This window comes from Vespa velutina, chromosome 15, assembly GCF_912470025.1.
Source record: "Vespa velutina chromosome 15, iVesVel2.1, whole genome shotgun sequence".
NCBI lineage: Eukaryota > Metazoa > Arthropoda > Insecta > Hymenoptera > Vespidae > Vespa > Vespa velutina.
Genome location: NC_062202.1, coordinates 705,001 through 717,500, shown reverse-complemented (window position 1 = coordinate 717,500; position 12,500 = coordinate 705,001). Strand labels below are relative to the sequence as shown.

Sequence of the window (12,500 nt, the reverse complement as noted above, 5' to 3'; positions counted from 1 at the left end):
TGTTAGATATCAAGATAAGCCGAGAAACACTCACCTCCGATCTTCCTTGCACACGCTTTTCCTGATTCAGCTGTATCCAGGCGTCCCAACGATGCCGATAGACGCTCAAAGTGTTCCACTCGTTGAGCTTCACCGTTTGCGTGCTTCTCACGGTACCCGCGCCACTTCCGCAATCGAACCTTGACGAGATGAAAGAGAAAGACAGATGGAAAAAAAGAAAGAAAGAGAAAGAGAGAGAAAAAGAAAGAAGGGAGGGAGGGAGAGAGAGAGAGAGAGAGAGAGAGAGAGTGAGAGGGAGAGAGAGAAGAAGAAGAAAAGAAAAAAAAAGGAAAAAAAAAGAAAAGAAACAATATATCATCATTTATCGACGAATAAGGAGTCTCGCAAAAAGTCGACGAAAATCATAGCTTTTCTATAATAAAAAGCTTTGAAAATTCGTTTACCGAAAATTATTTAAATCGAGGTATATCGCCCATTCGCGATGTAGAAAAGGAAAAAGAGAGCCATTTGTTTACAATTTTTCCTCGTAAAAGGGTATACAAATTTCAATTAAAAAGAAATCAAAAGAAAAAGAGTAAAATGGGGGGAAAAAAGAAAAAGAAAGAAACAAGAAAATGAAATACATTCTTTTAAAGGGTACGAGAAATAACGACAAAAAAACAAGAAATAAATTTCAAAAACTATTACATTGATTCTTGATTTTTACAAGGATCAGAGAGAATTTTTATATATCCTGATGCAAATCGATATACCAAAATGACTCGAATATTGAAAGTAATGGAAAAAGAAACGAAGGAAAAAAAGAATCTATATATATATATATATATATACATCCATTGGAAAAAAAGAAAAAAGGAATAGAAAGATTTTTATTGCTTCTGAATAAATGATAAAAAAAATGTTTTGTCTTTTTCTTCTTTTAATTTATACGAAAATCTCGGTGTGTAAATTAACGTAAAGCGTAAAAAAGAAAAGAAAAAGAAAAATAATTCTACGAGATAAACGAAAGAATATGGAAGAGAGAGAGAGAGAGAGAGAGAGAGAGAGAGAGAGAGAGAGAGAAAGAGAGAGAAGAAAAATTTTGTTCCTTTCTTTTTCTTTCGTGTGTTGTGTGACGAAAAAAAGGAAATCAAAAAAGAACGAAAAAAAAAAATATATATATATATATATATATATATATATATATATATTTATATTTATATACGTGAATCTCGCAATGAAAGGAAACAAAGTGTCACAGGGAAAGATCGTTTACGAACGTATATAAATCATTTGTGACGACGAATATGCAAATTGCATATATTGTACCAAGGCATATCTATCTACCGCGTAGAAGACACCTAAATTGAACTTTAAGTTTCATTCCACGGTCGCGTTTCAAACCGTGGCACGTCGTTCTCGTTCTCTGAGATTTCCGGACACGACAGAGAGAAACGCATACAGGAACAGACAGACATAGATACAGACACAGACACAGACACAGACACAGACACAAACATAGACACTGACACTGATACAAGTAAAAAAAAAATATATATACGTGCATTCGCCCTTGTACATTCCACATAGAACGTATCTATATGTGTATATATATATATATATAATAACGTATATGTATGTGTATGCGTATATAACGTTGAGAGGCACGCGAAAGAACGAAGAAGAGGACCACGACGAGACGTGCCTAGGCTCACGAATCTTTAATACCAACTTATGCATAGCTTTTCCGCGAGAGAATCGCGTGTTTCCAGTGCACACGCGAATCTTCTCATCAAATGAATATATGCATGAACCAAAAGAAAATGGGCCTTGAAGGGTGTTGCATCATTCGATTCGACGTGCTCCTCTGGACGTGTATTCCAATAATAAATAAATAAATAAACATATACATATATAGATAATATATGTATCTATATTAAATTTACATATATATATATATATATATATGTGTGTGTGTGTGTGTGTGTGTGTATATAATGTATTAGGGGGAATGGAAAGTAATGTCGCTTTTTTAAATTAAATTCAAACGAATAAATTTTTAACAAGTTTTTATTTTTAATCACAATCAAATATCGACATGCACAGAAACGACATTACTTTCCGGTCCACCTAATACTATATATATTGTGCAAAATCTGTTTTATAAATACGCACAAAGTATTAAAACTCTCTCGCATACAATTGTACATACATACACTGTAAGCATTGATGCAAAAGCATAAATGTATTGTATATAGAAACGTGATAAGGAAGAAGATAAAAATGAAAAGATTCTTTTATTTGTCATATTATTATATATTGATATTAGTCAATTAATCAATTTATTTTCATTCAATAAATTAAATAAATCTGACTTTTGAAAAGTTTATTTTCAGATAACAAAAGAACGATATGCCACGTCGAATTTATTTTCTCGTTTCTTGATACTCGAGTGTATAAAATACGTCATATATATATATATATTTATTTATTTATTTATTTAATTGATTAATTACCTGAACTCGATAAAACCATGATGCAATATAAGGGCCATAAAATCACCCTGAAGATCGTCTCGTTCGCCGGCAAGAAGTAGTACACCGTCCCATGCTTCCGGTCGAAATTCTAACTCTAATTGTACGTGCTTGTAAGCCGCCCTTAGCGCTGGAAATGCCAACCAGCCTGACCCCGTAAATCTCGGTGATCTCACTTCGACTTCTGAAATAAGAATGAAAATAAAAACATGAGATATTTATTATCGCGTGTTTACATACATAAGTCCATACGTTCTAATATCGATCGTCATTGAGCAAATCTTTAACAAATGACATTGAAACGCGTCTCATACATTCGTCTTTATTTGAATTCAATAATCATTATTATATAACAAAAATATTTCCAATTCCTTCTTTGTAATAATATGTTAATAATATATATATACATATACATATATATATATATATAACATTTTAAATTATACTAACAATAAATTATATAATTTTATATTGTAAATTACAAATTAGAAATATTCTTATTTTTCTTTCTTAGCTAATTTTGTTTACATCATCCTTTCTAAATGATTTATAAATGATTTATAAAGTTAAACAAATTTACACGGGAGTAACGCATTTTTCGCACCTTAAAAATAAACACATAGCTCTTTCCTTCTTTCTCTCTCTCTCTCTCTCTCTCTCTCTCTCTCTCTCTTTTTCTCATTCTCCTCCTTTTTCCATTTAATTCTCATAATAACGATGATTTCTTATCTCACTAAAGTAGAAGAAGTAAAAGAAGAATAAAGAATGAAAGAGAGAAAGAGAGATAGTGAGAGAGAAGAAAAAAATAAAAAGAAATTACGGAGAAGAGAAATTAGACCCAGGGTACTATTCAACGAATAGGAAAACAGGCTTTCGGCCATTAATGTGTACGTCTTTTGTAATAAAATAGAGCAACGGTATCTCGTTTAGACGTCGCCGTTCCTAAAAGTTTGCACAGCATGCGCACCACAGCCACGTCTTTCATTTCAAAACGGCGCACGTCGTCGTGAGTACGAACGTGGCTCTCTGAGAGAAAAAGAAAGAAAGAGGAAAAGGAGAAAAAAACTAGAAGAAATACAAGAAAGAGAGAGAGAGAGAGAGAGAGAGAGAGAGAGAGAAAGAAAGAGAGAGAAAAGAAAGGGAAGAAAAAAGGCTACAAGTGTATACATAAAACATACTTTACGAGCATCTCTATAGATCTTACTGCGGGAGAGATATTAAGTTTCAACAAAATATTAAGATTTTCTCAACCTAAAAATGAAAATAACAAAATGGAAGAAAAGGAAAAAACTTAAGCTCTCTCTCTCTCTCTCTCTCTCCCTCTTTCTTTCTTTTTTTTTTCTTTTTCTTTCTTTCTTTACATGCGCGACGATGAAAATTGTACATGTGGAAGCACTTGTGCACATCGAGCTTGTAGATTGCAGCTGTTGAATGCAAACGTCAAAAGTCTTGCCTTACGCCACATTACTTTTTCTTTCTTCCTCTCCCTCTCTCTCTCTCTCTCTCTCTCTTTTTCTTTTTCTCTTTCTGTTGATCTTTTACTTTTTTCTAACTCACTCCTTCCTAAAGTTGTGCGCGTGTCTCACCGAGATTACAGCTTTATATTAAACTCTCCTTTTCGTCGACGTTATTTCAAGCAAATGACGATAAAACATTTTCTTTTTTATCCCGAGTCTTAAAGAAAAAAAAGAGAAAAAAATGTGAACTGTAAAAAAAAAGAAAAAAAGAAAAAAAGAAAAGAAGAAAAAACAAGGAAAAAAGAGAAGAGGAAAATGCGTATGTATTGATTACTCTATAATTTTTTGGATCACAAAAAAAAAAAAAACAAAAATCAAACAGAAGTTCATAAGCGATATCAAAAATCCAGAGTTAGTAAAAAAAACTTGGCTATTTTTACGCAAGGCTAATTTTTCTTTTTTCATTTTTTTGTCTTCCCTTTTTTTTCCATTCACATATTAGAAAGTTACAAATTTGGGTCATTTTTTTCATAATACGAATACTCCTTGACCGAACGAAAAAAAGAAAGAGAAAGAAAGAAAAAATTAGCCCTTAGAAAAACGTCTCGAGCGAGAGAGAGGTTCAATCGATTTCTAATATAACCTGAGAACTTTTTTGGCCAATCCTCTTTTAGGATAGGTGTTTTTTTTTGTCCCAGCCTATAAAGGAAAGAAAAAAGTACGTCTCGTTTACCAAGCTGACATCGATCGCCGCCTCTACCAAGAGGGCATTGACACCTCTGCCTGAAGGAGTTGCCTTCCTTCTGCTGTCTAAGAGCTACGCTGTTGCCCTCGAGATCCATAGTCATCGATCCATCCTCGTTGCTTCCATTTCTCTCGGTAACTAATACCGCCGGAATATCTTCATCGAGGGATGGCTCGATGAAACAATTACCAGGTCCACAATCCAAGGTACAGGTTGCTTCGGTACTTGCTATAGTGCTACTATCACTTAGCTCGTTCGTTGATGACTTCTGCGTTGTGCTTGGTACCTGTAATGAAAGTTTATTTTTTATATTTAATGATATATGTTTAATAATAAATTATTTTCAAATTTTTAAGTATTATTTTTATCGTCAGAAACGAAAGATAGGAAGAAAGAGAAAAGAAGAAAAAAGACTAATCATTTTATTCGAACAAAATTTACACGGAAGGAGGAATATTTTATGTGTAGTTAGATCGAGCATGTCGAAAAAAAAGTTATCTGAAAATTTTCTTATATGATTTGTTTCTCTTCCTTTTTATTTGTTTTTTTTTTTTTTTTATTTATATTTTCTCTTTTCTTTTGAACTTCAAAGTAAGAACGCACATAGGTGGTAAGGAAAAATGATACTTCATTCGAAAAGAAAAAAAAATGTTTAAATCTTTCGATTGAGAACAGTATTCCTTATTTAACGCTGATCTTTATTTTTGTTTATATATTGTAATACGATTTTAACATCATAATAATGATTCGTTCGAAACAAATTTGCATTATTCAATTTTTCTCGGCTAGTTATTCTGTTCGGATTACTTATAGATATTATATATATGTATTATATATATGTATATATATATATATAGTCGAATTCTCTTGCCTATTCTATTCTGATTTTGAAGAAAAGAAATTCGACGTGTTATCGTCGAAGTCTCCCTGCTTGGAGAATAATCGAAGAGCCCTTGTCCTGGGAAATTGAGAGAGTAAAGCGAGTGCTGGTAGCTAGGTAAAAAGGTTGAAGGCGAGGAGTGAAGAGCTGTACAGGATGTGGACGAGGAGAGAGAAGAAGAGGGAAGGAGACAAAGAGAGAGAGAGAGAAAGAGAAAGAAAGAGAGGGAGAGAGAGAAAGAGCTGTACAGGAAATATTTTTCTCCTGAAGAGACATCGACGGCCGCATGAGAGAGAAACGATGACCGACATCGAAAAGAGAAAAAAAGAAAAGAAAAGGAGAAAAAAAAATTCTAACTCGGTACGACAAGACGAATAGCTTTTGCAAAAGAGCAATGGTTTTGTATAAGCAGTAGTCTCCCATTGGATAGCAGTAGAGAAGAAAATAACGACTGATGGACGTGTATCTACCCTAATAGGGAAAAGAGGGTTGAATCCGCATCACGTATTAACCATAAATTTTACTTTAGTTTGTTATATATGAGGCAATTATTACGACGAAAGTGATCGAGAACTGATTTATATATATATATATATATTTCTCTTTTCTCGTTTAAAGACGTCTTTTAATGACGCTCGAGTTTGAATTAATTATGCACAATTATTTCTCTATAATGAGACTGAGATTAAAGGATACAGATACAAGATATATATTTATTCTCGAGAAAAATATAATTGTAATCGTGTCAGGGAGACGCATGAAATATCGTTTAAAATATCGAATGATGCGGATCACTTTTTGTACGACGTTCTAAAACGATTTGTTTTTGAAATAAATAATGAAGAAAAAAAGAAAAGAAAAAAAAAAAAAAGAAAAAGAAAAAGAAAACAAACAAAAAATTTCACGGAGAATTTCTTGCTCTTTTCCTCCACCCTCCTCCTCTTTTCTTTTTTCATCATAATCCTTACCATGACATTTTTCATAATATCCCATTTATACGTGATTCGATCTTCGAGCGATCAATTTTTTATCATAACGACTATATGAATATCTTAAAAATAAAATATTCCCTTTTTTCTTTTTTTTTTTTTTGTTTCCTCTATTTGACGCATGTCAATATATTGTAAGATTGAACGCAAATCGATAATACCTGAGGAGAAACGGTAGGAAGACCAGAGTCCGGGATTTCAGATGTCCCATTGAATTGTCCGTTCACTTTTGTTCCATTTGTCGTCGAGTTTTCGTTCGGTTGGTCCAAATGTATCGTGAACGATGCACCACGCATATAAAGAATATCTTCGACCGCATCTTCGTCCTCCTCCGTTTCCAAGTTCAATTCGTCTCTTTCCATGTCGTCGACGAGTTCTCCGAATTCGCTGGTAGACGGTGACGTCGCATTGAGTTCTTAAACAGAGATAGAAAAGACATTTTCTTCTTTCTCCTTCTTTCCTTTTTCTTTTTTTTCTTTTTTTTTTTTTTGTAACGTCTTTCTTCTTTTTTTTTTTTTTATTTCCGTCAGAAAAATTAGAACAATTATGTTAGATGTTACATCTATTGGACGATTATAAAAATAAGAGAGATAAGGGAAGATTCCAGTGAAAATAATTTTTTTCTTTTTTTTTTTTTTTACATTAGTTCGTAATATAGATTTATTTTTGTAATGGGAACAGGAAGTTTTTTTATTATTAATTAATCAATCAATTGTGTGTATATATATATATGTGTATATATATATATATTTTTTATCTTCAATTTTATGAGAAAAATAGAAGAGAAAAAAACTTTGTCATATATAAGAAAGATAAATTTAGAGAAATAACAAATTCATAAATACGTAGAATACAATTTTAAGATCCTCGTGATAGGGGGAGGGGAGAGGAACGTATCTGAAATCACGATGACAGTACAACGATAGAATCGTAAAAAAAAAAAAGTGGAAGAAAGATAAAGATCGATAGATAGCATATGTGATCTATATGTTGTTCAATTTAATCGATAATACAAATTCATGAAACTCGGGGAATGACCGTACTCATTACAATTGTTTACATCTTCAAATCGAACGATAAAATATTTCCTGTCTTCTTCCTGCTCGTTAATTTCAATTAGATAACTCGATTCGTAGTTGTCAAAAGATAGTTAAGGGAAAAAAAAAAACATAAGTTTACATAACATGATACACATGAAATATGTTCAAATGAACATCGATTACAAATGTCGATCGTTTTTAAGAATTATTGTCGATCTATCGGATCTATCGATCGATCTATCGGATTGATCGAGCATAAAGATAAAAAATAAAAAATTACAAAATATCGTTATGTCATTTTTTTAATGAAAAAATAATAAAGCAAATAATGTATTACGATCGATAAGAAATCGATACGACTTCCATGTAAACTCGAGATTTCCGTCAAAATAAATTCATATATTAGATATCGAACAAATTTAATCTGCTTATTTGGCAATCTATTGGAGGAGAAGAAAAAAGGAAACAAAAAAGAACCGTAATTTTCGAGTTCATCAAATAAACAAAGATATTATATCGAATACGTAAAACGAATGATATCGAAAAATCTAAGTATATATTTTCTTTTCCTTACGTCATTTTTCTTTTTCTCGATCATTTCAAAATAGTAAAGTTATGTGTCTCGTGAAAAAAAAAAAAAGAAACAAAAAAGAAAAAGGAAAGAAAAAAACAAATGAAATGCATTTCAAATAGACGAACGAGTTTCGATTAAAATCAATAACTAATATCGGCAAAGGGCTTAGCGAATGTAATTAAATAACTTTCTCGATTGTAAAGTAAGTACAATAATGGTCTGGTATAATCGTTGTTATCCGTATTGGAAAATAGTATATACTCTACTTGAAATGGTCTTTGTCTACCATAAGAGAAATAGGATGATAATAATAAATAATACAATAATAGGATGATAATGCATAATAATAAATAGATAAATAGTAGAAGAAAATAACAGAAAAATGTTATAAACAAAATAGAGAATATATTAAAAGGACATTAGAAATATATTTGTATAAAAGTAGAAAATAAAAAATATTATCAAAAAGAATGAAATTAAATGCTCATTGATTTAATCTCACTTGTGCAAACATCATCTTGAGATATATATATATATATATATAATACGTATATAAAACGTATATAATATGTATATAAAAGTGATATTCTTACACGATTATTGAAAACAAATAGAACTGATAAAGATTAGGATTAATGAATGTTGGACACTTAAAGATACGCGGAGGAGGATAGGGGGAGAGAGAGAGGTCCACATGAAAGAGGCCGCATTATTATCAAAATCAACGAATCGAAGGTGTTTTTGAAGAAGTCATTCGAGCATGTGATCCCCCGATAATTATATACACGTTATCCCTTCATTTTTTCATTGGTATATAAGGCACCGTCAACCAACAAATGACATATTACAAATCAAGCTCTACGATACTAAAGGAGTACTGGTAAGTAGTATCATACATCGTCATATATATATGACTATATCATATTATAATATTTTAAAATATTCATTAAAAAATTTAATTTCTGCAATTCTATTACGTATAAATATATATTATTGATTTTTTCATTGTAATAGGATTTGAAACATGAAGACATTCGTCGTTTTATTTGCCCTTGCGGCGGTAGCCATTGCGAGTCCTATAAACATAGAAGATGTTGAACAAGTAAGAACAAACGTCAAATATCAAAAAAAATTATTATTCGATTGAAATTCTTTATCTTTTTTCTTTTTTTTTTTTCTTTTTTTTTCGTTTTCTTTTCTTCCATTTAAAAACTAAATCAAATATGAATTATTTTTAAGGATAACGTTGAAGCTGATTTATCCAAGATATCAGGAGGAATTAAGTGCCATGGAAGGAAATGCAAAGGTAGCATCAATATTGGCGGAAGTTGGTACATGGACGATGAGGGAACCCTCATACCAGTTGAGGAACCGGCCAAGATCAAAATTGGATGCCGAAAGAAGCACTGCGGCATTAGTATCAACTGGTTCTCGCTAATGGAGGAAATTAATAAGCCTGAAGAAGCTAAACGTCACGTTGAAGTTGGGGCTGAATGCCATGGATCAAAATGCAGTGGAAACATAAAAGTCGGTGTTGACTGGTTCAAAGCGGAAGACGGAAGTCTCGTCGGTGTTCCCAGACCCGAAGTGGAGTCTAAGAATCACATCAAAGGTGGAGCAGATGACGACTGGTTCGTAGCAGGAGATGAAACTCTTGTCCCAATACCAAAATCCAACGTAGCCATTTTCGGTGGTCGTATTGAGGTTGGAAGTCAATGCGAGGGATCGAAATGCAAAGGAATTCTTGGCGTTAAAGTAAACTGGTTCAAAACTAAGGATGGAAATCTTGTCCCGATTGTAACGCCAAAACCAATCGATGACTATGTCGATGATAGCAATGGATCAAAATACATTGGCGTCGAATGGTTCGTAACATCGGACGGCACTGTTATCCTAATTCCAACGCCTGCGAAAACTCATATAACAGGAGGAGTGGAATGTCACGGAAAACATTGCAGCGGTAACGTCGGCATTGGCGTAGACTGGTTCAAGAATGAATACGGAAATGTTATCCCGACAATTACACCTATTTCCCAATCTGCGGAAAACGAAATAGAGTACAAAAAAGAAAAAGTACCTATTATCCCGATTATACCAAAAGACATGCCACGTGTGATTAAACCAAAATCATTCGAGGAGGAATAGAAAGAGAATTGAAGAAAGAATTGAAGTTTCTCTTTAAAAAGAAAAAAAACAAAACAAAACAAAACAAAAAATAACGCCACCCATTAGAAAATTAATTCGTTAAAAAAGGAAAGAAAAAAAAGAAAAAGAATCGATAAGATGACATCAACTTGCACTTGGTACAGCTACTGGTATAATTAAATCTATTAATTAGAAATGATATTGTCTTTAAGATAGTCTACGAACAAAGACAGGCATCTTTCCTAACGATAAAATAATGACACATCTATAAAAATCTTTGTATATCATTCAAATTACTTTTTATTTTTCATTAATCTTCCAATTACCTTGTGATTGGTCAATCGGATTGGTCAATAACAGTTCTTGTATCTACGATGATTGAATGAATAAAAGAATCGATATATATATATATATTTTTTCGTTTACTTATATATTTTTTGTCTCCTATCATTAAAACCCCGACATATCCCATCTAATCGTTCTATTCTCGTGTAAAAGAACATTATCGAAATCCTCTCTCTGTATCCCTTTTTCATCAACGATTGCTAAGGGACGATATTTAAAGAAAGAGAGAGAGAGAGAGAGAGAGAGAGAAAGAGAAAAGGGAAAAAAAGAAATGAACAAAAAGAAAAATCAAGAAAATCCCTTCTAGTCTACCGTGTACTTTATTTCTCGTTTATTTTTTACCGCTCAACGAAGGAATATCGGAATCCCGAGACGAATAATTTCTACCTGCTCAGCATCGTTGACGCATCGATCTTCAATAGCGAATTACTCGAGTGCAACCCATTCGACGAATTGCATCGTTCAATTGTATATCCCTGAAACAGTGGATGCATTCATCTCGCCCCTACTCAGCTTCGCTTCGATTCGCTTCGGGTTTTCTATCATAAAAGAAGAAGAAAAAAAAGAAGAAGAAAGGAAAAAAAAAGAAAAAAAAAAAAGAAGAAGAAGGGAACCGACTATTTTATACACTCTTTCTATGCTTTATTTAACAATTGGGAATAGTTCGATGTACGATAACCTCCACGACGAGATGTCCTCGATGCTATTTAGAAAATTCTTTGATATCGACTGATAAGGACAAGAGGGAGAGAAAGAGAGAGAGAAAGAGAGAGAGAGAGAGAGAGAGAGAGAGAGAGAGAAAATCCGAATAGGAAATAAACTGAGAAATCAAATTGAATATATTATTCTTGTATATACGAATAATTTAAGTACGTTTTATTTAAAGAACGATTAATATTAATAGTATCGCGTAAAGATTTTTGTTTCTTTTTCCTTGTATCTAATTTCATACAGATTTAATTAATCTTTTATACTGACAATGGAGAGATAATGATTAGTATGATTATACTTTTATATCATAGTGTTTATAATCAGATTAATCTATCAATAATATATTATTGTTTTTCGATTAAATAACCGATATAAGTAAGGATATAAGATTAAATTACTGTGACGAGTTGAGTCGATCGATATTATCACTTTTATAATATATTTTCAAGATAAAAATACAAAGTTTTTTTTTTTTTTTTTTTTTTTTTTTTTTTTTTTTTTTTTAAATAAAAATTGCTTCACTCTTCAAGGATTTCAAAAGATAAACTTGATTTTATTATTTATTTCCCCTTTGTGTATATTTCAGTATTTTACCATATATATATATATACACACACACACACACACACACACATATATATATATATGACAAAATAATAATCCATATTTGCGTATAACTAAAAGACAAACTCTAAAAATAGAGAAGGTTCCGTTTATTAGGTCGTAAGGAAAACGGCGAAATGCCAAAGGCATTATCGGTAACGAGAAAGATCGTTAAACGGGATAACAGGCGGCAAGCCTTTAACGAAATGGACGAAATTGTTACAAACGAAGTAGCAACCGAGAAGATTTCTAAAAGGAGAATAATCTTTCCTATATTTTATTCCTTTTAATTGTTATCGATAATCAAGCTAAAGAGAGTGGGTTAATCATGTTCAAGATGAAGATAGCTAGTTGGAAAAGTAGTTACGTAACTGAGAGTGGAACATCTTTAAATTAGTGATTGGCATTAAAAATAGATAAGAGAAAAAAAGTATATATATATATATATTCTTTATATATACATATATATAAAGAAAAAGACAGAAAGAAGAAAGAAAG

General features: G+C 31.9%; 2 protein-coding genes across 10 annotated transcripts in view; one reads left to right on the top strand and one right to left on the bottom strand.

The window, feature by feature from the left end:
• LOC124954254 (pikachurin) overlaps positions 1-12,500 on the bottom strand; it is a 46,809-nt gene that overhangs the window by 16,692 nt on the left and 17,617 nt on the right. For all 9 annotated transcript variants that reach the window (XM_047506879.1, XM_047506877.1, XM_047506876.1 and 6 more), the window contains 4 exons: positions 6,746-6,999; positions 4,704-5,001; positions 2,496-2,697; positions 35-179 (listed from right to left, as the gene is read on the bottom strand). In XM_047506879.1, coding sequence (XP_047362835.1) covers positions 35-179; positions 2,496-2,697; positions 4,704-5,001; positions 6,746-6,999 — 899 coding nt within the window. The remainder of the gene's footprint in view (positions 1-34; positions 180-2,495; positions 2,698-4,703; positions 5,002-6,745; positions 7,000-12,500) is intronic.
• Positions 9,008-10,774, top strand: LOC124954256. The gene is made up of 3 exons (XM_047506885.1): positions 9,008-9,078; positions 9,213-9,300; positions 9,438-10,774. Exons 2-3 carry the CDS (start codon positions 9,223-9,225, stop codon positions 10,341-10,343), a joined length of 984 nt encoding a protein of 327 aa, XP_047362841.1. The 5' UTR covers positions 9,008-9,078; positions 9,213-9,222; the 3' UTR covers positions 10,344-10,774.